General features: G+C 33.5%; 2 protein-coding genes across 4 annotated transcripts; both read left to right on the forward strand.

Moving 5' to 3' along the window:
• The first annotated feature begins 4,884 nt into the window (after window positions 1-4,884).
• LOC141666750 (pentatricopeptide repeat-containing protein At1g30610, chloroplastic) lies at window positions 4,885-15,103 on the forward strand. Of its 2 annotated transcripts, XM_074472923.1 has the most exons (10): window positions 4,885-6,214; window positions 7,635-7,826; window positions 9,811-9,892; window positions 10,294-10,485; window positions 10,703-10,777; window positions 10,906-11,019; window positions 12,297-12,381; window positions 12,466-12,623; window positions 13,034-13,465; window positions 14,604-15,103. In XM_074472923.1, the coding sequence occupies exons 1-10, from the start codon at window positions 4,965-4,967 to the stop codon at window positions 14,985-14,987; spliced, it is 2,964 nt and encodes a 987-aa protein (XP_074329024.1). In that variant the 5' UTR covers window positions 4,885-4,964; the 3' UTR covers window positions 14,988-15,103. The 2 variants fall into 2 exon arrangements, with proteins under 2 accessions (XP_074329024.1, XP_074329025.1); XM_074472924.1 differs by lacking the exon at window positions 10,703-10,777 and having other exon boundaries at window positions 4,886-6,214.
• A 697-nt stretch (window positions 15,104-15,800) lies between these two features.
• On the forward strand, window positions 15,801-25,849 carry LOC141667405 (TOM1-like protein 5). 2 transcript variants are annotated; one of them, XM_074473898.1, is made up of 10 exons: window positions 15,801-16,076; window positions 16,291-16,403; window positions 17,308-17,386; window positions 17,565-17,651; window positions 17,778-17,891; window positions 18,741-18,895; window positions 21,577-21,652; window positions 23,005-23,090; window positions 24,817-24,978; window positions 25,195-25,849. In XM_074473898.1, the coding sequence occupies exons 2-10, from the start codon at window positions 16,303-16,305 to the stop codon at window positions 25,520-25,522; spliced, it is 1,188 nt and encodes a 395-aa protein (XP_074329999.1). In that variant the 5' UTR covers window positions 15,801-16,076; window positions 16,291-16,302; the 3' UTR covers window positions 25,523-25,849. The 2 variants fall into 2 exon arrangements, with proteins under 2 accessions (XP_074329999.1, XP_074329998.1); XM_074473897.1 differs by having other exon boundaries at window positions 15,802-16,076; window positions 17,565-17,663.
• Window positions 25,850-26,660: the final 811 nt, after the last annotated feature.

Below are 26,660 nucleotides of genomic sequence, written 5' to 3' on the forward strand. Positions count from 1 at the left end.
GTCATCAAGAAACATACCCAATATATTTGAAGCAAAATTCTCTTTATCTGTAACTGCTGATTGAACTGCATAATAATAAATGGATATGGAAAATCCAACAAAAAAAGATGATATGCTACGTAATATGTTAAGATATGGTACAAATACAGAATACCTGGATTTTCCAGTCCAGTACAATTCATTTTGAGCAACCTATTAAGTAGAAGCCAGTCCAAAGCTGACTCACGACCTCGACAAACTGGGCTCACAAATTTAATTTATACATTATTAAACACAATCATTCTAAGCTACATTACAGATCTTCCAATTGTTGAAAAAAATATACATATTGTAGTCACCAGACATGACATATGCTTCGGTAGCCGTCACAGGCTGAGAGATATTTTGTCGGCTATCTGATCTGTTCTCATCCAGAGGTTGGAGAATCGGATCGCATATCTGTCCACGACCTCAGCGTTTAACAATTAAAACGAATACGAAATATGAAAACGATTACTACAAACTATCAATAACAGCGTTTAAAGAAAACAAAGAGATAGTATGATTATGCAGACTCATACCAGGACCGTTGTCATCAAAGGCAGTAAAACGTTTGCCCCCGTTCATAACTTATTTGGTATGTAATTAGTCCTATCAATATAAACGTTTAAGAAAACAGATAAGAAAATCCTTGATTATGCAGATTCATACTAGGTCTGAGGTCATTCATAGATAATAGATCGTTTGCTCCTGTTCAAAACTTTATCCTACGCGTCTGTCATTACGAGATGAGCCCAGCTTCTGTCATTACTACAAAACAAACAAAATAGGTTTCGTTAAACATTATCGGACAAAACCTTGAACAAAAGATAACAAAAAACGTGTAACACAAAATCGATAGCAGATGATGATGTATACAATTATTCATATTCATGTATATTGGTTGTAAAAAATAAAGAAGACGAAGATAATTATTATCAAGGAAAGTAGTAATGAATTTTGAATTTGAATAACTGAAGACATGATTTGTGGATCTGTAATTGATTGGGTATAAAAATAAATCAATTTTAATAATATGTTTGATCTTTTTAAAATTTAAAAGTGAATTTTTAATAATTATAAATACCATTTAAGATATGGATACTCCATGGATCTTTACATTTTTGTATAGAAATTAGTTGATTTAGGAATATGGGTCGACCCACTGGTCAAATTTTGAAAATATGGGTCAAAATAATTACAAAAGTGTCATTCTTACTACAAATTTTGAGGAGCCTTCACTAGTGCTCATTAAGATATAATAGATTCGCATTTATTGTTTGTGTGTATTAAAAACAGAATTTTTAATAAGTAATGTTATCGATCATGAATATGCATTCACTCCTTCAGTGATTAAGAGCACGCACGCATGACATGCATGCGTATATGCTTCAACAACATTACATACGAAATACATTTAGAATTATATAAGATGCATACGTATATGGATTATAATTTTATCCATGCCAATTATTTTTTGTTGTAATCCTACTACTAAACAAAAGCCTATTCAGTTATGGGACCTATTTATCAAATGTGTTGTTCTTGTCTTTCTTCTAAAAAGAAAAATGCCAATTTTGTTTTCGTTTTTTGGTATTTTGGACTTTCACTTGTCAAATGGTGATATTTAAGTCAATTTTTTATTATAGTCGATGTAAATAATTTATTTTTTAATATCATGATTAAAAAATTGATGTGTTAAACATATTTTCATCCAACATTTTTGATTTAATAATTTCGTAATTCATATTTAGTAATATGACAAATGCCGCATTCAATAAATTTAATGTATCGAGTATATATAATTGTATGTAATTATTAAATTTGTAATATATATATTGTTGGGTTTAAACCCAACAGGTAGTATGAGCTTGGTGATAGAAAACATAACTGGATTGAGTAATAATCGTATGGGTAGACAATTATTATCATAATTGAGTTGGGTGATAATTGTATGTGTTGACAATTATTATTATATTGGGAATGAGTAATAATTGCACGGGTAGACAATTATTATTGTAATCAGATTAAGTATGTCTTGTTGGCTAAGTTTGTGATGGCTATATATACATAGTCATGTTATTGTTTTGATGTGTGCTTGAGTATTGTTTGAATTAAGTATCGCTTGAGTGAATACCGTTTGGAGAGATTGATTATATTATAGAAATTGTTTGGATTAATAATATAAGTTAGTACATGGATTTTTTCCGCGTCATAATATATGTGTATTTTGCATTATTTATTTGCTTGTATATTTGTGTGTATTCCCCTCTTAACATATATAAACTTATGAATAAATAAAAATAAAAGTTAAACTACAAACTGATTTTATTTATTAATAGTTTGAATCAACTAAATCCGGACCGGGCGTCATTTTTACATGTACCTCCTCCTTAACTCACTTGTCACTCACACACCACTGATATTAATCACATCCAAATGAGGCATATATACTTACAAACTTGATGTACATAATCCTCTACGGTCATAAATTTTACCATCGATACTTTTAAATATTTCTGCAAAATGGTTCCAAAATGATATTAGAATTATCATATACCACCTCCCACTTTGTCTTTTATCTTTTTCATCCACACCCACAATCTCGATTAACTCTATTAGAATAATTCATGTAATCAATACATCTTTATTCGCTAAAACATATTATAAACAATATTTGTAACCCCCATTTGAAAGAAATTACAGATCTTTGAAACATGAGCATGTTTGGTGACTTTCGTAATGCATGCTCATGATTTTTGCAGTACACGTGAGTGATCTTTGTAGTATAATTTAATAATATGTCTTTGCAAAAAGTGATTTCCGTTGTACAAACTCGTGGTTGTTCAAACATATTAATTTATTATACTAATTTATAACTTGTACGATTTACGAATTTTATTAAAAATCACATTAATTTTTAATTTGATTTAAATTGAAATTAAATAAAATTGTTAGTATTATTTTAAAAAAAATAGTAAATTTGTAATTTAAAATATAAGGATAATTATTTTTTCATAAAAGTTAATTATGTAGTTATTAGTAATTATAATATTTTATTGACTTAAATTGCACGTAATATTTTTTAAAAATGAGGTGTTGTAGTAAAAAAAAAATAAAAAAAAATAACGTGTTTTAGTTGAAAAAAAGTAATTGATTTATATTTACTAATTAGAATAAAATAGGAGTTAGTAATTATAGTATTTGACAAAATAGAAATGACCGTGATATATTTGAAAAATGAGATATTTTATTTGGGAAATGAAAATACAGCTCTTGTTGGGAAACATGTCCGGAAATATATTAACAACGCAAAATTATTGATCTTTGTAGTTGTAAAAGTAAGATATTTTCCCGGTGGGCATATTATAAAAGTTGATAACGTACATGACTTTAGTTATATTTGGACGGAAATTTGAACTGCGAAATAGTCACTCAATAAAGATTTTCGATGGATCATTGGAGATTTTTTTTGTGGAATCGAGGCAGAGCTAGTTGATTGGGATTACTTACTGGTAAGAGGGAAAACTCGTCCTATCTATCTCATTAGATTCGATCCATTATTTTTTGACATATTTTTTAATATTTGTTTAAAATATAGTTTTATAATATATTTTTAAATTATTTTTTTTGAATTAAAATTTTATATTTAAACTTTTATTTAAAAACAAATTAAAAAAATATTATGAAACTATATTTTATATAAACCCTGAAATACGTGCAAACAGTGCACGTATATATTCCAATGGAACGGAGGTAGCACAGGAGCATATGGCAAAAGCAAAAGTAGTTATCCGGATACTGATAACTTTTGTATTCACGAAAGAAAAAACGAACATATTTTATCCTCATCTCTCATTCGAGTACTAAGAAGTGAGATGAATGAAAGATTAAAGACACGTTTGGTGTATTAGATATTTAGATGTGACTGTTATTTTGACAATTCATGTGCCACCACGTGAGGTTAGCGATGGAGTAGTTTGGTTCAGGTCTAAAAAAGGCTTATATAATGTCAAGACTACATATCACTTATGGCACGATTAATTTATTGGCCAAAATTTGGTGCCCCAATCAGGTGGTTGAGGACGACTATGAAAACTCAAATAAAGATCTTTATATGACATATTTGTATAAATATTCTCCCAATTTATATTTTTCCCAGAAATAAAATTATTTTATTATATCTGTTACATGTCTGACGTGCAATGCATATAGAATACCTGTGCATATAATTTTCGATTGCCATTTTACAGATGGATGTTAAAGAGCAATGGATTTAGTTTTTATCATGAGAAACCATCTTTCAGCTTCCGAGTCGCTTTTGCAATGTGTGATGAGATATCATACGACTTTGTAAAAAATATGTATAGTTTTATGAAAAATTTGGTAATGAAGAAATAAGATATTATGGAAACATACATCGATAACCCAAAATTAGTTATAGAAGGCCGTTTGAAAATAATAAAATAGTAAAAAAAGTCGTGTAATTACACTTTTTTTTTCTTCAAGCGGGTGTGCATGGGTGATATGTTTGTAAATAATATACAACTTAATTAAAAATTACCAAATCTGTCATTAAATACACCACGTACTTATCTAATTTCTCAGATTATATATTCATGGACATTTTTTTCAAAATAAATAAAGAAGAAAAAAGAATTGATAAAAATATACGGTATATCTTATTTATCCAGAAAATGATATATATATTAGTGATGCAAATTATATTATATTATATATTTTTTTGAGGGAATATAATATTATATTATATAACACTAATAAACCAATTTTTTATGAACTTTATTTTTTGTGTCGAAAGAAAAAAAACTCTAATTTGTTGTATTTTTCAACAATTTTCATTTTCTTTTTCGGTTCTAAGAGATAGGCTTACAGTCTCAGCTTTGCTCAAAGGCGATTCTTATTTTGCCACTATAATCCCATGTACAATGGTTGTAATATTACACACAAATACCCACATGGGTATTAAAAATATTGAATCTTTAGGCTCATTTCATGCTCCCCATTTGAAGTTTCCATCTGGGTTTTTGATTTCTAAAGGACCTATCTTTAGTTTTGGTTTCAAGAAAATCAAGAAATTTGAGCAAAAGCATCATGGGGTTTTAATAGGGTATAGAAATCCTGGGAAATTTAGTGTTGTGATGAAAGGAGGGTCGGGTGATGGTGGCGTTATTGAGAAAGAATTGGAGTTTAAGCCTTCATTTGATGAGTATTTGAAAGCTATGGAGAGTGTTCAAAGTGTTAGAGATAAGAGAAAGAAAGCTAAGAATAGGGTAGGAAAGAGTGGGGATGATAGTGGTTTAGGGGTTTTGGAAAAGAGGGAAGAAAAGGTGAGGATTGAGGATGGAAATGGTGGTGGTTTGGGGCGAAAAGATTCGGGGTTTGAGGGGAGTGGTGATGGTGTGAAAAGGTCGGAAATTTTGTCGTTGGAACGGAGGAATGATAAAGGTGGGGTGGTGAAGGGAGGAGGAAGGAAGGCGGGGTTTAAGGATAAGAGTAGTGTAGGGAATGTTGGTGGTTTGAGGTGTGGTGATTCGGGGTTTGAGGGAAGTAGGGTTGATGATGATGTTGAAAGGAGGGAACTTGGAATGTTAGAACAAGAGAATAAGAGGGGGATCGTGAAGGGAGGAGCGATGAAGATTGGTTTAAGAGAGAGGAGTATGAAGGGAAATGGCATTGGTTCGGTTCGAAATGAAGTGGAATTTAGAAGTAGTGGGAATGATAGTAAAGTTGAGAGGAAGTTAGGAGGAGAATCAAGGAAGGGGAGATGGGTGAATAATCAAAACGGTGGTCTTAGAGAAATGGAGTTTACAAGAAGTGGAGCTGATACTAGAGTTGAGAGGAAGTTAGGAGGAGAATCAAGGAACGGGAGATGGGTGAATAATCAGAACGGTGGTGTTAGAGAAACCCTACGAATTGATAAATCGAAAGGGGAAACATATGGAGAAAGTTATAGTTATCGGACAAGCGGAAGGGATCATTTTGAAGGTGGAAAGAATTATGCTCAAAGTGCACAGGGAATTGTGAGACGAGGCAGGGTTGGCAAGCGTGGTTACGAGGACAGTGGTGAGACTGATCGAGCAGCCTTTAGGTCATTAGAGGATTTTAACGATATTGATGACAAGCCACGGGTTTCCCGGGTAGATATGGAGGAAAGAATTCAGAAATTAGCAAAGAGGTAGTCTATTTGACTTTGATATATATTACTTACAGTTCGAACTCCTAAAGATCCCGTTTCTTTGTTATACAAAATTTTTGAATCAAAACTTCAAATTATCATTCACTGATTGCTAGTCTGTCCAAGCTGTGTATATTTGTCCCTAACAAGAAGTAATCTCCGGTTGAATTATCAAAAGTAGTCACCAGTATAACTATATTTGCTATACTATGCTATGTGTCCTAGTTTTGCCTCGCCTATTATTCCTTATGCATCTACTTTAGAGTATAACATTAGTCTAAGGTTACGCATATTTGTATGTTCATCTTATTTTCATCTTTTATATTTAATTAATTACAGATTTAGGGATAATTTTGTACAGACTACAGTCACATCACATGTATCAGCTATGCATTTTGGAAAAATCTTGCATGAGAAGTTTAATACTAGTACAATTCTTATAAATCTCTCTGGAATATAAATGTAATATTTTTTGGCCATATAATGTGTAAAATTTAAAGATTGACATCTGATTGCTCTGTTTGCTACAAGAAGAGGCTGTGTACATATATGTGTTCTCTAGGCCTGTCTGAAATTTTGATCCTCAAACACAAGAAGTTCTCTTGGCATTTCGAAGTTATGTTATAACTTCATTGTTAAATTCATGTTCACTCAGAATTCTCTTCACTTGCACAATATGCAAAAGTCACAGGAAAGTTATAATTGGGCATTTCAAAATGTTTCCTGTATCATGCTTGTAGACTTTTTAGCACTTTAGCTTTCTTTGAGCTGTTAAAGTGAAGGTGGATTGTTTTTTAGTAATCAGAAACATGTTCTTGACAGAGGAATTTATCTTGTCCGAGCACAGTCAATGGCCGGACAAAGTGAATAATTTTCTAGAGAATGTTTCAAGAGTAGAACTGTTATTAATATATAAAATATCAATGTCTTGATGATTGCAGTTCATGATTCCCTTACTTTGTTTATTCCTTCATAAATCTGATAATTTTTTTTATATTTGATAACGATGCCTCAGTTTATGCTTCATAACAGTAACTTTATATTTGCTTCTGATTTGTCATCCTTCTGCTGTGTACTGTCTTGGGCCTGACCAGCAGTGAAATCGGCACATAGGTTGGTAGTTGCTACCTGATTTGCGGGCATAGCATTAAATCACGTGGGCCTCCTCAATATGCTTTTCATCAATTGTATTTTTTGCATTCAAGTTTAGGTGCGTTGCTAGTGTATTTTTAGATAGAATTTGTTACATCAAGATGAGTCTTGGTTTAGAAGTTGAGATACTTTAGGTGATAAGTGTCAACTATGTAGTTGAGATAAATTTTGTTTTACTGGTATAGAAGGTATGACAGTGATATTATCTTCAGTTTTAAAAATAACTTTGTTTTGTTGGGTCACATAATCAAGATGGTTACTTTGACAGTTTGAATGGTGCAGACATTGGTATGCCGGAATGGATGTTCTCAAAGATCATGAGAAGTGCGAAGATCAGATTCGCAGATCACTCAATGCTGAGAGTCATCCAGATTTTAGGCAAATTTGGAAACTGGAGACGGGTGCTACAAGTCATTGAGTGGATCCAGTCTCGAGAACGCTTCAAATCTCACAAATTAAGGTACAATACTATCTTCTTTATTCTGTGATATACCTATCTTCTTTATTCTGTTTTTGTCAATCAAGGATTTAAATGTGGCACTGAAAGATGGTTGACAGGGTGCAGTACCTGCTGGGGTGTAGCCATTGTGGTGGGGAGGGCAATTGACCCCACCAAACATAAAACTATATACAGACACACACACACACACACTCACTCACACACACACTCACATATATATATATCAAGTATATTAAAACTACCCTCCTTAATAAGTTTTTCTAAAAAGAATTGTTTACATCCAGAGTACATGTACACATATATGTATGTATATATATGTTATAAAAATGATTAGGGTCAAGTTTTACTCAGAACCAATTTACGTTTTACCATAATATTGTATTTTGATATTATCTATACTATTATATTAAAGACGAAACATTAAAAGTTTGGTTGTTGGTCCTTGGTCACTCAATATAGAGCCGTCAGATCAAATTGATGAGAACCATTAGATATAATTTTAAAAATTATTATTCAAGTGATATAAGATCGAATCCTACAAGTAACATATTATTAAAATTATAATTTATAATATATAATGATAAAAGCGACCGTGCATTGCACGAGTTATATACTAGTATATATATATATTGCATAAATTATGTTTTTTAAACATGAAGTTAAGAATGAGAAGAAGTTTGTGCCATAAAAAATAACAAATACTTTTTGAAAACCTATTATGTAATTCAAAAAAAAACAATGTGTTCTACAGAAGAACTATAATTTTACATATTTTATAATTTACAAAAGATAAATATTGGACCCTGCAGTAGAACAAAACACATTTTGTTTTGGTATGCAAGGATTAAAATTTTTTGAGACTAATATTGGTTTCAAGTTCTAATTCTGATCAATGATTAAAGTTCTAAACTCGAGAAGTGGTCCTAAATTTCACATAATTAAAGTAAATGGCCCCAAATGATACAACCTAAAATAGAGGCCCTTTAAATCACAAAGAAACTACACTTCAACATGCGTTTCTTTAATCTATCCGAAATCAACCCACATGCTTAGCCAGTGGGTCCCAACTACAATAAAGCAATGGGTTTACAGGAAACGAATGATACAAATGCAATTTTGCCTATTTTTTCTTTCCTTTTTGTTTTTTGCTGAAAAATCAATCTGAGATATTTAAAATGAGTAAAGTTTTTTGTTTTTTTTAAAAGTGTGACAGAGAATTGTTTTTTTCTGTGATATAAATGACCATCTTTCTGATTTGTGCTATTTTGGGCATTTTAACTTTAATTGTGTCAGAAGGGTTCAGAAGGGGCCAGCACCCTTCTAATTCTGATCAATGATCAAAGTTCCAATATGATCTTGACCCGTAATAATTATTATCAAGAGGAATTATTATCAGGAGGACTTGGAATCTATAACTGTAGGTACCTGATCGCAAGTTTTAGCTACTTTTAAGAGGATAGGTAGGACAAAGGGAGGATCAGGGAAGAAGGAAATAAATGGTTAACAATATATTTCAAAATGAATCCACATATCATACACAACCAAACCTTTTTTCTAAAGGAATTCAAATTCCGAAAGATAGTTAAGATGATGATTTAAGAGACATAAGATTTAAAATGAATGGAACTAGAAGCCCAAAATTGTCTATCCAAATAGTTTTTTTTATCTGAGCTTTATAAGTTCAGACAAATTTGTCAAAATTCTGGAATCAAACCTGCATCATCCTATATTTACAACAATGTTTGCCTGAAATAGAAGTTTCACATTGAAACATCTGGCATGAATAATAATTTTATTAAGTCTCCAGTCTTTCCAAATATTGTACACGGATCTTTGCTAGGAAGTGTTATGCTTAATTTTCATGGAATGGAAAACGTTATTCTCCTACCTCTCTGTACTTCAGATTCTTTTATCGACTCCGGTAGTCCTATAGTGTTAACAACTTCACCCACAGTCTTAACTTGATTTTCCTCTTTGTATCCAGGTTCATTTACACAGCTGCCCTTGATGCGCTTGGTAAGGCCAGGCGGCCTGTGGAGGCTCTCAATTTATTTAACATGATGCAGGTAAAGTTTATTAAATTATAGATTAAAAATTTATTATACACGATGCAGGTAAAGGTTGTTAAAATTATAAATTATGGTTATAATAAAGCATGCTCCGTATATATTATCAATGGCTTAGAAGGAAAACTTTCGTATCTTTCAAGATCCATCCTGGCACAATATGCCCCCCAGGGTACTCGTTTGCCAGATAAAAAATGTAAGACCGAAGGAAACAATACATAACAATAGAAAGGACTTATTAAACCAGAAGCTAATACTGCTATTCTTATTATACCAATTAGCACTTCTATTGTATAATAAAAAAAGAACTTTGTGTCAGCATGTTTACCCAAAATTTTGGTGGAGATTTAAATTTCGTTGACTAACTATATTTGCCTGTGTTCATCTTTTATGTCTTCCAGAAACAGATGTCCACATATCCTGACCTTGTGGCCTATCACTGTATAGCTGTCACTCTCGGGCAAGCAGGACATTTAAAGGAACTGTTTGATGTGATTGATAGCATGCAGTCTTCTCCAAAAAAGAAATTTGAAACTGGGGTTATAGGGAAGTGGGACCCTCGACTTAAACCAGATATAGTTGTTTTTAATGCTGTAAGTACTCCTGCCCTGGTAGTTATTTATTATTATTATTATTGAAATATTCGTATGGTACTGCAACACAATGTAGCAGCCATGTAAGCTGTAGCACTTGAGGTCTTGCTCATCATTTTTTTTAATATTTTCTGGATTCTGTTAACCGAAACTAGCCTGATTGAGAGTATTTTGCCATCTTTTGATTGGTTTAATAAAGAAATGTTTTCCGCCACAGGGAAGTTTCTTTTATAAAAAGCATTTTAAAGATAGTTGGGAGCTTTTACTAGGACATTATTCAGAAAGATCAAAGGTTCTTTGCCATAGGAATTTGTTGCCTTTTAACTTTTCTAGCCTAGCGGTACTGATAGTTCTTCTTTGCAAACACATTTTGGACTAATTTCTGAAGGTTATCTTTTATTTTTACTTGTAATTTTTTAGGTCCTAAATGCATGTGTGCATCGGAAAAAATGGGAAGGTGCATTTTGGGTGCTGCAGCAGATGAAGGAAGTGGGCCAACAGCCTACTACCACGACTTATGGGCTCATCATGGAGGTACATCTGTTTACGTGCTTTGTTTTAGTACCTTTTGCATAAATAAGCGACATTTTCTTTTGTGAAACATGAGTTTCCTGTTGTTACTGTATCAGTAACAAACTAACAATTTTGCAAATATCTGACCTTGCAGTATGTTACTATTAACTTCCGTTCGCTATTGTGGCATAGAATTTTAGCAGAATAGCAGAAGAAGAACCCAAATAATATGTTTGTAGTTTGATGGATCATGCAATGACGTGCGCACTTCTGAAAACACGTCAACAGATGAAGAAACAAAGATCTTAATAGGAGTATTCATCCTAACTAGTTCCAGTATGTCATTAAGTACCTTTGACCTAGAATTTGACCCAAGGTTTTAGCTTGAGTATGCCCTGATAAACAAATCGGACCTGGCAGGGAATGAGGATGATAACATATAAGCCCCATTTTTTCATTTACCTGAATATTGATAATTTTAAGCTACTGCAACATCATACACGAAGCTGTTATCTTTATTAAAAAATTTAATTGTAGATTTCATGTCTGTTTTTCTTGTTGGCCTTGATGGGGAGGATAATTTTACAGTTACTAATATCTACATTTGCAGAACAATTAGATGCAATCAAAAATGAAGTTTCAAACTAGTTGTTTTAACCCATCAGTATCAATAATATATGGTTACCTCTATTTCAGTATCTCACAATTCCAATAATCTATTCAATATTTGGTAATAATTTACGCAGCATGAATTTTTTGAAAGTTTGAAATCAACAACATAGACCATTGATAGTTGCAGAATCTAACACTAGTATTTATCGTAAAATGGTATGTTCTATATGTACATATTGAACAAAAAAATGACTTCTAACTCGAGGCAACTCTATCTTAGCCTCTTAAAGTGTTGGTTTTCTGTCTTTTCATGATCAAGGATGAAGATATCTTTAAATGAGGATTAGATAGAGAGAGCTCAGGTAGAGGGTACTTGGGGAAAACAAAGTTGTTATTGACTTTCAGAACAGCTTGTGTTGGTCATATTAAGTTTCTATGTACTCGCATCATGACTCGTCAATTGCTCAAACAATTCATGTTACATAATTAGTCTGTATATTTTTATGAGTAGAAACTTGTTATTAAATTCTTGTGAATAATTGTGTTGGTGAGTGAAGGAGCTAGGTAATTACAATAAAAAATAAGCCCTGTTACAGCATACACTGTACAAAATAGTACACTGCCTTTTGTTAGTATGTTATATAAGTCACGGACAACTTGTACTGAAAGGGAACGAATTGGTGCAGGTAATGTTTGCATGTGGAAAGTACAACTTGGTACATGATTTTTTCAAGAAAGTTCATAAATCAGCTAATGCTTTGACATATAAAGGTAATCTGATGAACCTTCTTTCTTCAGATCTACTTTGCACAAATTTTTGACAGATAGCCTTTTTCATCTTCTTTTGTTATGCAGTTCTTGTGAATACGCACTGGAAAGAAGGAAACATAGATTTGGCCATAGGGGCTGTTAAAGAGATGGAAGGACGGGGGATAATCGGTTCCGGTGGCCTTTATTATGATCTTGCTCGAGGCCTTTGCAGTGCAGGGAGGTGCCAAGAGGCATTAGTGCAAGTAGGTCCATCTAAGATTAAAGCATGCTTGCATAATTTTGTAAAACAGTACTACTTGTAATGTGTTGCATTACTGGAGAGGTTATGCTTCTGGTTTGAAATCCTGAACTTGAAAAACCACATCAACAGCTAAACCACACCAACTTATTTCTACGAGGGTGGTGAAGAGGCAATGGCCTTGAGCAATATCCTCAAGGTTGCTGGTTTTAATCCTTGCCTCCTACCTCAGTAATCAAAAAGAGAGAAGAAAATGGAATCACGCCAACTTGGCCAAGTACATTAGATATGATTAAAATAATTTCTATGTTTTTTTTTGTTTTTGGCTGATTTTTTCCATGTAATACCTCCCGTCTCCCATTTTATTTTATTACAGCTAAGGAATTTCCTTAAGGGCTCAAAATTTTATTGCAGGTTGAAAAAGTATGTAGAGTTGCAACTAAGCCTCTAGTGGTAACATACACAGGCTTAGTACAGACTTGTTTAGATTCTGGAAATATTCAAAATGCAGTTTACATCTTCAAGCACATGCACAAGTTTTGCTCCCCGAATTTGGTGACATGTAATATTATGTTGAAAGCTTACCTGGATCATGAGATGTTTGAAGAAGCGAACGAGCTGTTCCAGAAATTACTTGAAAGTGGAAATTATATTAGCAGTAAATCTGATTACAAGGAAAGATTTATTCCCGATAATTATACATTCAACTTGATGTTAGATGCTTGTGCAGCTCAGCAGAGATGGGATGATCTAGAATTTATTTACAGAAGGATGCTACAACATGAGTATCACTTTAACACAAAACGTCATCTTCGAATCATACTGGACGCCTGCAGGGCTGGGAAGGTATTTTCAGTTTTCTCATGCTTTCTGCTATGTACACAGTTGTTTTTTCTTTTTCTGCTGCATGTCTACTAGCTTCAATATAAATCCTGAAGGAAAAACATGTTTTCTAATAAAACAAAGGTTCAAACTGCTCACCTCTTTATTTGAAGTCGTACCTTAGTCAATTTTAAGAGTGAAAACATAGATCTTACCAAATATGAGGGAGGAGAAAGCATGATTTAAAATACAGTTGCACCTTTCTATTTCCAGTTCTCGGTAGATATTGTTATCAAGCCTGCTATAAAATATTGATCATATGACTCTCCCTCCCGCCCCCCACCCGCCCTCCCTCCCTCCCTCCCTCCCCCCCCTCTCTCTCTCCCTCCCTCCCTCCCTCTCCCTCTCCCTCCCTCTCCCTCTCTCCCTCTCCCTCTCCCTCCCTCTCCCTCTCTTCCTCCCCCCTCCCTCCCTCCCCTAATCACTTGAAATCAGAGGAATCACTCCTACTATTTGTTTGATTTGTTTATTTATTTAACTTATAATGAAGGCAGTAGGATCAGTAAAAAAAAATGGATTACCATAATTCCTGTCCACTTGGCAAAAGCTTTTATCTTATAGGCAAAAGACATGACTATAAAGCGAAACCTCCCAAGTGTATTACAGTTTCTCCTCATTTGTTGATCCACTATCCAAGGCTCATGTTATGTGCGAATTTTTATTATCCATGCAACTTGCAACCAAGCCCTTTTTATGAACATACCTGATCCAGTTTTTAATGTGCCTATTTTTAGAATCACCCATATGTTGAAGTTCTCTTTTTTATGAAGAAATTCCAAGTGTACTTGCTCATAAACAAAAAACTTGAAGTAGAACAAAGATCTGTAGTGGACCGGGGCATGCCATCAGGAACACTTACTGTTTTATTGCTATGCTCGATTGGAGTAGGCTAGAATGGTGCTTGTGCTTTTCGTGAATGTGTTCGACTCTTTAGATATCAGTTCCTTGCCATTAAACACGTATAATCGGGAAATTATTACAAATCCAGTTGTAAATAGTACAGAATTTTCTGATTCTTTTTAATTTGTGGTCACCATATCTATCTGCTACTAATGACCACCATATCTATCTGCTACTAATTTTCTGCATGGAAATTAATTAGATGGAGCTGTTGGAAACAACTTGGAAGCACTTGAGTAAAGCTGATCGTCTTCCACCACCACTTCTTGTCAAGCAGATGTTCTGCTTGAAATTGGAGCAGAAAGACTACGCTGCTGCCTTCGCTTGTGTCACAAATCACCCCTCTTGCGATTTGCCGGAATTTTCCCACAAATCGTGGTTGCTGTTTTTCAAAGAAAATTCTCATCGTCTACAAGAGGAGAATCTTGTTGACTTGGTACATGAAATCAACAATGTATATACTAGAAGCGACTCCCCTAACCTAATACTTGAGAATCTAAAAATAGCTTGCAGAGAATTTCTAAGAACGTGCATGAAAGTAAATGATTTTGACCAATCATTAGAAGCTAGAATGACCTTAGTCTGAGGTAGTTTATTGATGATTGTATTTGAGCTCCCCTGTAAGATTTAATCATGTATTTGTAATTTACTGTATGTAATATAGGCAAGTTTATATGAATAAAAACTGAAAATTAGAATAGATATACTGGCTCATTTTATTTTAAGGAAATAACGTTTTTTAAATGTGATATTATTTTACTTAAGATTTGCCATTAGTTAACATTTTGATGGAAACTGTTTGCTAACCCCTGTATTCCCGGAATGTAAATCTGCCGATCCTCCAGTACTAAATTTTCTGAATACTCAAATTTCAGGAAAATTAATATTTTAATTAAAAATATTAAGTTGGTAGAATGATATTTCTATTACTATTCAGTCAGGGATTAAATAATAAATTAAAAACATTGAATTTATCGAAAGTAACTTTTTTATTCCAAAAAAAACAAATAAAATCGTCGAAAATGTTGCATTGAAAAATACATTCACAACCTTACGGTAAAGATAAGTAGCACCAAAAAATGAAAATATAGTAATGATAGGTTAAATAATAGATGCATGAGTTTTGGTTACTTTTGTCACGAATTTATTAAAAAATCCAAGCAGATATGAGAAAGCAAGGTAGGCACGTGTAGACTCAGGTGGCCCTAAAGAAAAAAGATAAAGTGAAAAATCCAAACCACAGTTATGTCATTTTCATCTAATACAAAAATTAATTAACTTAATATGGGAATAATCTCAATTTTTAATTTTAAACTAATAAAATAATAAATCTTGTACTCACAAACATAGTAAAAAATCCTTATACTAAAGTATGATTAGTCAGTGCTAAGCTGTCTGACCCCTGTCTTTCTTTTTCTCTCTCATAATCTCTCTCTCTCTCTCTCTCTCTCTCTCTCTCTCTCTCAAGGCCAAACAGACAACTCATACTCTGTTAACAACTAGCTGTGTACAAACATATCAACCTTGAACTCAAAACACCCATTGTTTTCAGATCCACTGCATTGATATTCGAGATTACTCTGTACACGAAATTTTACTGTTTTTAACTGTGTTTCTTTTGCTTCAAGTTTTACTGGGTTTGGAGCTAAGTTGATTGAGTTTTCCATGAAATAAGGCAAGTTGGGTTTTATTGATTTCTTGATATTTGATAAAGATTCAATCTTTTTTGTATAATCTTGATGGGTTTTCTGTTATTTATGGTGGGTAGTTTTTGTTTTAATTAAATTGTTTGTCAAATGAGATCTAACTTGGTGATCTTGTAGGGTTATTAAGATTATTTATTTATTTTATTTTTTATAATTTGGGGTTTTGTTGCTGTTTGCTTTCAGGAGTAAGGTAAAATGGCTGCTGAGTTAGTTAGTGCTGCAACTAGTGATAAACTGACTGAAGTTGATTGGACTAAAAGTATTGAGATTTGTGAATTGGTTGCCAAGGATCATAGGTATTATTCCTTGTTTTTTGTGGTGTTATGGGTGATCATGTGGTGAAAAATAGGTTTCTTGATATGTATTTGGTATTTGCCTGATATCATACTTGCTGATATATATCTGTATTTATGTGTTGTATGCTTGTTTCTTGATTAATTGCTTGATCATGTGTTATATGATGGTTTGGCTTGACCTTGTTGATTGATTGAAGTTATTTTAGACTATAATCGGACATTTAATAGCTTTGCATATATTGAGTATCTGTGTAATATCACTCAGAAATATGTATGACTGTGTAATCTGTGTGGTTGTGCGTGCATGTCTTTTTGTGTATTTGTGCGCTCGCCTGCCCGCCTGCCCGCCTGCGTGTGTGTTCAAACTAAGTATGGCCAACTTACGCAATCAGCAATGCCCATCTTGTTGGGTGATTATATATAGAAAGCGTTTATTGGTTCTTATTTTGATATGCTGCTTAAACTTTCAGAGTCAAAAAAAGGTGTTGCTGGTAGTTATAATTATTTCCTTGCTATGTCCATATCTAGGTTTGCCAATGTGCAGATAAGACAATCGAAGAAGTATAAAGTACTAAACTACACGTAAGATTAAGTATGTCGTTGGTCATTTGTATTTTCTAATCTTGTTTCCTTTCTTAAAAAAGACTTACGGTTGCACCTCTAGACTATATATCACGTAACCAGATAGACATTGCACATGTTCCTACCGACTAATCTGCCACCTTTTCATACTATTTATAAATAAATATAAACCAAGATTGACTGATTGGCTTCTTAAAATTGATATCTTGGGAAACTTGTCAACGAGCCATCTTTGAGCTCTTGTTTGATTGTTGTCCAGTACCTCTTTATGTTTTTGTTGGTGTAATTTCTAAAATCAATTTATTCTCTTTAACATTTACAGGCAAGCAAAAGATGTCATTAAAAGTATTAAAAAGCGTGTGGGAAGTAAGAATGCGAATACACAGTTATTTGCTGTTACAGTAAGTACACAACTACTTGATACTCTTCGACCCAGTTCTGTAAATTAATCTACTATGTTGCTATGTCTTGAAAACAATCCATCTTTGGCATCTATCCGTCTATACTCTACAACCTTCCTACAACATCATGAAATTCCTTCTGCTTATGTTGTCGTTGCATATACTTTTGAGTTTGCAGTTGCTGGAAGTCTTGATGAATAATATCGGAGAACCAATTCATAAGCAAGTGATTGACACGGGACTCCTTTCTGCACTTGTGAAAATAGTTAAGAAAAAGGTCCACCAATTCATAGTTATGAACTTATAATTGATTTCTATTGTCACATTTTTGTTTGGTAAAAATCTTGAATTCTTCTCTTTTCCTCTCTGATTTTATTTTTTTATGTAACAGTCGGACCAACCGGTACGAGAGAAAATATTTCTTCTTCTAGATGCCACACAGACATCTCTTGGTGGAGCAGCTGGAAAGTTCCCACAATATTATTCAGCATATTATGATTTAGTGGTAGGTACCAATGTATAGCTTTTCGGTTACATACTGTTCTCTGTATAGTAAGAAGCCCCACCAAAGGGATGATTTTTCTTTATTTCACAGTTGTACGGCATGTCCATGTATAAGCAAGAGTAACTATATTTGACTAGTAGATGCAAAAATATCTGTGTTCTACCTCCCTACTACATTTTTTACCCCTCATATTCTCTCCAGATTCCTCACATGTGTCAATTATGCCTGCAGTTTTGACTATTAAATAAAATCATATACAGATCCTGTATTGAGAAATTTTTTAACGAGATCCAAGACCATTAGAGTCTAGCTAATGAAGAAACTAAAAGCGAAAAAACATTAAGCCTTGGCCTCTTACTTTCTTCTCGTCTAGGCATCTGGCATCTGATTTTGATCGCCCCATCCTTCATGCTCAAAGTGGCATGATGCTTTGATGATAAAATCTTCTCTTGACTGAAAGCTTATAAAATACCACAGATACATTAATTAAGCAAATTAATATAAGTTCCTTGTATGCACTACATATGTTTCATTTTGTTGTATGCCCGTATATAATCCCTTATGTTTCAATATTAAACTCTTTTTAATTGCTAATTCTACGTTAATAAAATAAGTACATACTTGTTGTAAAGCTTTAAATTAATAGAATTACGTTGAACAGCAATATTAGTAAACATTGTATACTTCTATTTCTTGCTCCTACAATCAAAATCTCAATTTTTGTTTGCATCAATATTTATTTTTTAATTTCTGTTTCCCCCGTTTTTGACGACATTTAATGACATTAAAAGTCCTGTAGTCAATGTGAATGAGATAAATGTCATCAACCACTGACTTATGATTTTTCAGAGTGCAGGAGTACAGTTCCCTCAAAGGTCTACCGCAGCAAATAATCCTCCATCATCAAATGCAAATAAAAATAAGCCAATTAATGTTGAACATGCTTCATCAGGGCAAGAGAGAAATGTGCCACAGCCAGAGCCTCCGGTTATTCCTGAATCTAGGTAACTGATGCTTTACTTACACTGTACTTCTTGAAATTAATAACCACTGTTTTTTCATTAAAGGGGAGATTTCCAATATGTGATACCCCATGAAAAATAGGGGCCAGATTTTTTAGGTAGTTGTGCACTTCTCGCTGTATATTTTAGCTTTTTAATAGCTAGATTCTAGATGCGAAACACTTCTCAATACAGCTGTTCTTATCTTACATAACTGGCGCATTTCACACTATGCCCTTGGGTGTCTCTCTAAACACGTAGATAGCAATATCAATACATATATGCATGCGGAAAGTATTTTAATGTTGTGTTTTCATATATAAGATGCAAAACTTATGACAATTAACACTAACACTATCTCTCATCTTGCTGCCTTGTTTTTCTTGTTCCACAATATCATATTGTTTCCAGCTTGTTGCTACAACTACTATTTCAGGATGTAGTTATTCCTGACCATATCCCCGATTCTTTTTCCAGCACCACTAGTTTCTCTTTGCTAACTGATATTTTCATAATCATCACTTCACCACCAAATATATTCTCATATTTTCATAACTATTTTACGGATCTAGTTTTTTGTTGTGATGTCCCAAATTTTGCGAGAGCAAAACATTAAGGCAATATATTTTTCCTGACAATGACAACTGAGTTATGTGTTCAGCCCATGTATTTCACCTTTCTACTTGACCTCATTTAGAGGTGGTGAGTTGTATGGGTTTATGTTTTTTTTGTGTGTTTGTGTGTATTCCACTTGTCTCCCCTGCCTTTTCCTTTTTTTCTGGTGAGACTAAACCTCTTGAAATGCAGTTGTGATTACTCAAGAGTAGCAACTTACATTTCTTTTCCCCCTTCACTGTGAAAATCTGTTTTATTTGATTGTCTTTTTGTGGGAGGTTGTGCCTTCACAAATGATGAGTTTATATGTATATATTATTACATTACATGTGTGTGTGGTGGGGAGGCGGTTAGAAAGAAGGAAGTAAGGAGAGCCCTCTTTCCTCTAACCAGCCTCATTTGTGCTACATTTAACGTGAATTTCAACATCATTTGAAAATTGAAATGAAATTCACTCCAAATTCATTTCATTTATACTTAAATATAGAAACAGACAGATCTAGAGGTGTGGTGGGGATAAGTAGCTGTCGTCGCGAGGTCCTACAGAGAAAATCGACGTAACTCACGGAGTTCTGGGGTATATAGGCTGTATATGTATAAATACGTCGACTTGTTACTTAATTATTATTGCACATCTTATATTATGATTGTTCATACGTTAGATATATAAATTATCACTTTTATTAAACTTGTTATGAGTAAATTTTTGTTTAAATACTCAGGATGTGTTGTAGGAGGTCACACACCAGAGACCGTTGGACCAAATTTGAGGCAAATTATATAGATCACCCAGGTATAAAATCTTTTTCTTGAGCATAATACAGAGGAAGCATTAAGAAGTTGTAAATAATGCATTACTAAACATTAATACATGTGTGAGTGTGATACGGACTTAATTAGTGGGTTTGTGCTAGTATGAGACCGAGGGTGAAATTTGTATATGATTTGCTTGAATGACTCGTGCAACAGTTTTTTCAAGCTGGATTTGGACCTGTGAACATCCCTGATGGCTTGGTTGTCAGGATATTCGTGCAAAAATCTCATGGCCCAAAGATTCTCATCGGGATTTTGACAAAAGATGCACATGAAATGGATATGGAATTCTGTGAGGATATTTATTTCCGGTGCATCTTTTGTCAAAATCCCAATAAGAATCTTTGGGCCATGAGATTCTTGCACGAATATCCTGACAACCAAGCCATCATGGATGTCAGGGATGTTCCCGACCCGCCTGAAAAATATGTTGCACGAGTCATTCAAGCAAATCATATATAAATACTAGCACAAACCCATTAATTAAGTCCGTATTACACTAACACAATGTATTCATGTTTAGTCATGCATTGTTTAAAACTTCTTAATGCTTCCTCTTTATTACTCAAAGAAAAAGATTATATACATGGGTTCTCTCTTCTCTGTATAATTTGGTTCAACAGTCTTTTGTGTGTGAACTCCTACAACACATACAATACATCCCGAGTATTTAAACAAAACATTACTCATTACTAGTTTAATAAAAGTGAAAAATTATACATCTAATTTATGAACAATCATAATATGAGATGCAATAATAATTAATTAACAAGTTGACGTGTTTATACATATACAGCCTATATACCCTAGAACTCCATGAGTTACATTAATTCTCTCTGTACCTCCACATCCACGACGACAACTGCTTATCCCCACCACACCCTCTAGATCTGGCCGTTTCTAATTTAAAGTGAATTATTGAATTTCATTTCAATTTTCAAGTGGTGTTAAAATTCACATTGAATGTGGCACAAATGTATGGAGGCTGGACAGAGGAAAGGGGGGGGGGGGTTAGATATACTTGTTGTGTTGGATACTTTCAGAAGTTGTGTATCCCATGAATTATGAAAAATGTGTGTGCAAGTCGTATTTATGAAATTGTGCAGGTAGTCCAGGCTTAACCATTTGTTCTTTGAAATTTTACTCTAAAATTTTTCTTACAGTTGGTTTAAAAGGATATGGATATCCATTGAAATGGAAGATTTTGCTATCCATACTTTTTTTAATGTAACTTCTTCCTTCTTTTTTCCCATCAGTATTATGAAGAAGGCGGGTGCTGCACTAGAGATTTTGAAGGAGGTTCTTGATGCTGTCGACAAAAAAAATCCCGAGGTATGTCATTTCATTAATGTGTTTGTGAATTCACGGTCTTGACATAAATTATAGTGGGATTACTCGTAATCGTCTTCTTTTTTATGTGTCGAGGCCATCACCCTTGGCAAATCATTCGTGTCATGTATAATCGTGTCGTGTACTTTCGTGTTTTGTGTACTTGGGGAGTAAACACGAACACGACACGAATTGAAGTCGTGTACCTGTTTTGCTAACACGAACACGACACGAGTTCAAAATGGTTAGACACGACACGAACTGTAGTACAGGAAAATTTTCGTGTACTTTCCATGTACACGACAACAAAACGACACGAATTGGTACACGAAAAAAACCGAAAAACGAAATGTAAACGAAGTAAACACGAACCGGTACACGATAAAACGAATTCAGTACACGAAATTTTAAAGTTTTACAAACCTTGCTCAAATTTTGGTTAAACATAAATATAAAGAAAAAATTTGTGTGAATCCAGAACAGCTGAACAACAATAAACTCCACAATCTTTGGATCTGCATTCAGCAATTTCCACCTAGCATCTTTGGATCTGCATATTATTAATAGATCAGCCTTAATTTGATCATTCCTCTGTCAATTACTTTGCAAAAAATGTACATCAGAGAGAGACAGAAAGTGGAGATAGAAATTAGAAACAATAAATTATCAGTTGTTTAGATGAATTCGAACTAATTGAAGAACCACGAATCAAATTACTGTTTAGATGACTGAAAATAAGGAAGATTACCGGATTATTTGAATTCAGATGTTCATCTTCGTCCATGTTCTTCGATTTACAGAGAGATTGGGTTGCGGCGCCTTATTTGTTTCTAACCCTAAATTTCCTGCTGTCTGTTTTGTTGTAATATTTGACTCCTCTTTTACTTAGTTTACATGGAATCTTTTGTTTGACTGTACTCAGTCAAGTCACAAACGAAACAAGGGTTACAGCTTACAAGGCCCAACCTTATATTTTGAAAATAATAATTTTATTTTGTTATAAAATATATGTTCTAGAACTAAATTTTAAAGTATATATAATAAAATATATTTATATTTATTTATTTAATTATTTCGCGTACCTCGTGTCATGTTGTGTACCCGAGGGGTAAACACAAAACCGACACGAAATCTCTGTCGTATACTTTCGTGTTCGTATATTTTCATGTCGTGTACTTAAAATTCAAAACCAAAACACGAAATTTTCGTGTCGTTTTGTGTCGTGTTTTCGTGCCGTGTCAAAAATTGCCGGGTCTACATCTGCATCCTCATAAGGCATCAGCTTCGTGAACCTAACTTCTTACAATTTCAACATAGCTCCAAGTGATTTAAATGTCACAAATTTTATATTGCAGGGAGCAAAAGATGAGTTTACACTTGATCTTGTAGAGCAGTGTTCCTTCCAGAAGCAGCGAGTGATGCATCTTGCTATGACTTCTCGGTAAGCTTGCCTCATCTTTTCACTGGTCTAGTTAATGGTACCTTAAATTCGACTCACAAATCAACAAAATATGCAAGAACTTAATGTATTAATTTTTGTCTGTGCTCAAAGAGTAACTTATTTAATATGACTACATATAACATAAATATAATTGAGAAAGCTGCATAATTTGTTGACTTACAAACAAGCAATTCAATGTGCAATAGCTTAATTTTGTCTGCGTACAACTTCGAGCACAAAAATTAAAATTTAGAACTAATACAGACATCTTAGGATATTATATTTTATTTCCGTTCTTGGAGGTGTGTTACGACTTACGATCATATTTTTTGCTAAAAAGATTTTTTTCTTAAGATTAATATTGTTTCTCTTTCATATCTGTTAGAATAATAATTGTTTCTTAAGATTATAATTTCGGATTACGTACTTTAGCATTGCTTCATGTATAAACTTAATACTTGGAGGGATGAGAAAGAACCTTCATACTTGGGGATCTAATGCTGCATCTCCTAAACTGTGGTAAAAATTTTCAGCACATTTTAATATATTGACATCTAGATGCTCAAATCTTTACTTATGTCAAAGCAGTGACAGCAAGAGCCAAGAGTACTGTCCCTTAGTTGTAGGTTCCAAGGCACTAGGTTAGAACTCTAGCTTTGACAAGGTGGTGCCATTGAGGCTGAATTCTTTTTGCTGAAGGAAGATTTGTAGCATCTTTTAACCTCCAGGAGTTTGTGACATTAATAATCTAGTGCTAGAAGTGAGATGCTTCTTGTTATAGGCATATGTGCAGTGGCCAAGGAGTTCGTTAAAAATTGTTGTACTTCAATCTTATCTCGTCGCTCTTCAATGTCTTTTTCTAGGTCTAATTCTTCATCACTGATTCCAGTAGATTTTGATTATGTTATATTTGTCTAGCTATTTAACGTTTCAAATTTGAGCAAAGACGTGGTCTAAGTGTCTTGTATAGAGCTCATGGTTGACAGGTAGAGCAAAATAAACAAGAATAAATGTTGATATAAGACGACGTAGTATTATTAAGTATCTTATGATACCTAAGATATCTTACTTTCCCTATTCTCTTTATGTGTTTGACCCCCCCCCCCTTAAATTAATAATTTGACCCTGGTAATTTCATAGGAATGATGTTTTTATTATACATTTTGTTAATTTTTAATTTATATAGTGATATTATTGAAAATTAGTGAAATACTAATTATATGATAACCCTAAACGATTAGCACAACAACCTATTGTCTCGCAAGTGCATAAAATGGAGCAAATTTATCTTTTGGGAATATTGCCTAAAGTATATAAGTGTGAACTATTTTATCTTTATCTTTTTTACGTCAAGTCAAGACTGTTTCTTAATTTGTTAAATACTTTATAATCTCATAGGCCATACACATTATAATCCATGTAAAATCATCACTTAAGTGTGTTCAGATTTCAGTCTCTTTCGTCTCCTATATTTCTATATCATTAAATTTTTTGTGATTTTTTTCAGATATTTATCCGTTTTATTGATGTAACAGTCGTCATTATTTGTAAATTACTTGTTTATCAAGCTTTAATTATTTTAAAATTTTAAATTTACTGTTTCTAGTTTAATAATTATTATTTTTGACCCACTAACCCTATTTTCCTGGCTATGCCCCTGGTGATTTAAAAGAATATATCCCATTTGTTGTCCGAAAGACATACTGATCCAATCTTTTTTTTCTAGTGATGAGAAGGTGGTGTCGGAAGCAGTTGAGATAAATGACCAGCTACAGAAACTTCTTACCAGACATGATGCACTTATCTCTGATAGGCCGACCCCTACTATAAACCAATTTAATCAGGAAGAAGTGGAGGAAGAAGAGGAAGCAGAACAGCTTTTCCGGAGGTCTGTACAATTGATTTGGTTCTGACAAATTTAACCTAGTTTTTAGAAAATTTTCGATTTTGAATTGATACCATATAATTAGTAATGATTTAGTTCAGTACTTCGAAAGGAGTTTGTCACTAGCTTCTAGATCTCGTTTTTGAAATAGGAATAGTTGGCGACTTTAATATTTTTTAACTATGGGGCCTAACATGAACTGCTATACATGCATGACAGGATGAGGAAAGGAAAAGCTTGTGTGCAGCCTGAAGATGAGAATCGTCAAATAGACCGATCCATAGGTTTGCTCGGAGCTTCAGATAGACTTCATCGTCCACTAATACGGCCATTGAGTGTGGAGCCAAAGCAAGAACCCCTTGCATTTCGACCAGCTGTGCCAGCTGTTAGCATTCCACCACCACCTGCAAAACATGTTGAGAGAGAAAAGTTTTTCCAGGAGAACAAGTCTGATGGCTCTACTCTCGCAGGTCATGTCAGAGGTCTCTCCATACATAGTCGAAGCGCCAGCAGCTCTCACAGTGAAAGTTTAGATTCTAACGACTGAGAAGTTGCAGATTCCAGATTAATAGGGGAGATGGGGTTTGGTTTGGTTTTCTATAGTGGTGGTGTTTCATTGCTGATGATACAGGTAAAGGTTTTAAATATAAAAAGTATTGGTGTTTTCTTTTCTGAATAGGTAGATAATGATTTACTGCAATATGATACTGGCATAAAGGTTCTTGGCTGCTGTTTTTGCTTATGTACTTTTGTTTTAGGGAGTCAAACTTTGGTATATACAGGACATACTAGTTGTGGGATTTTACTTGTCTATGTAATAGCAGTTTTTGCTTATGTACTTTCGTCATCTAATGTTTATCCTGGGATTATAGTCCGTTGAACCAATTTTTAAAACAAACAGGGGATTTTTTTTAGGGGACTATATATCCATTCCCATGAGCCTGGAAAACGAAGATGGCCTTAATGCTTTGGCCTTTTAGTCTGGGTCTTGTGACTTGATAAAGAGAGTATGTTACATTTCTGTTAGTACTTGAACTGTTTTTATCCTTCCCGGGTGTTAGAATCATTTGTACTGCATTTTCAATTTCTGAAAAGTTTTCCAAAACATTCAAACAGATGGCCCATTTTGACACATGGGAATGGGATCACATTCCCAGGATGTGTATCATCTTCTTCAGGTATACGCTTATGGTTTTCAGGTATATGAACGATATTTTTTAATTTTACTGAATTTACTCAATACACGTTCTATTCTGCATCAAAGATGCGCAATTCTACATGGGTATTACATAAACAAAACATAATCAAATTTAAGTTCAAGATTTTTAACATCCTCGACTCTTTTTTAACTTATTGAATTGAGACTCAACTACTAAAACCTTGACTGAAAAGTTTATTCTTTCAATTTTTATATTTATTTTATTTTCTTTATTATACTAAATTATATGAAACACGACAAGAAAAGTACATGATATTGATATAAAGGCGTGTGAATTTTGACGTGTTGTGTTTGGTTTAACACTCGGGTACTTGAAACATGAACATTATATTAAACAAAAGAAAATATGCTAAATAAACGAATTGACCGGTCCATCGTCCAAGTAATTTTTTTTAATAAAATCAACTGGGTTGTGGTAAGGTAATGTTATTTTGTTAATCGGGTCAAGATATTTCGCCCGTTATGT

This window comes from Apium graveolens, chromosome 6 (assembly GCF_009905375.1).
Source record: "Apium graveolens cultivar Ventura chromosome 6, ASM990537v1, whole genome shotgun sequence".
Classification (NCBI taxonomy): domain Eukaryota; kingdom Viridiplantae; phylum Streptophyta; class Magnoliopsida; order Apiales; family Apiaceae; genus Apium; species Apium graveolens.

Coding starts and splice junctions, on each gene's coding strand:
- LOC141666750 (XM_074472923.1), top strand. CDS start 4,965: ATGGTTGTAATATTACACACAAATACCCACATGGGTATTAAAAATATT. Junction 10,486..10,702: donor ATATAGTTGTTTTTAATGCT/GTAAGTACTCCT, acceptor TTTCCGCCACAG/GGAAGTTTCTTTTATAAAAA. Junction 10,778..10,905: donor ATTATTCAGAAAGATCAAAG/GTTCTTTGCCAT, acceptor GTAATTTTTTAG/GTCCTAAATGCATGTGTGCA.
- LOC141667405 (XM_074473897.1), top strand. CDS start 16,303: ATGGCTGCTGAGTTAGTTAGTGCTGCAACTAGTGATAAACTGACTGAA. Junction 18,896..21,576: donor CCGGTTATTCCTGAATCTAG/GTAACTGATGCT, acceptor TTTTCCCATCAG/TATTATGAAGAAGGCGGGTG. Junction 23,091..24,816: donor CATCTTGCTATGACTTCTCG/GTAAGCTTGCCT, acceptor TTTTTTTTCTAG/TGATGAGAAGGTGGTGTCGG.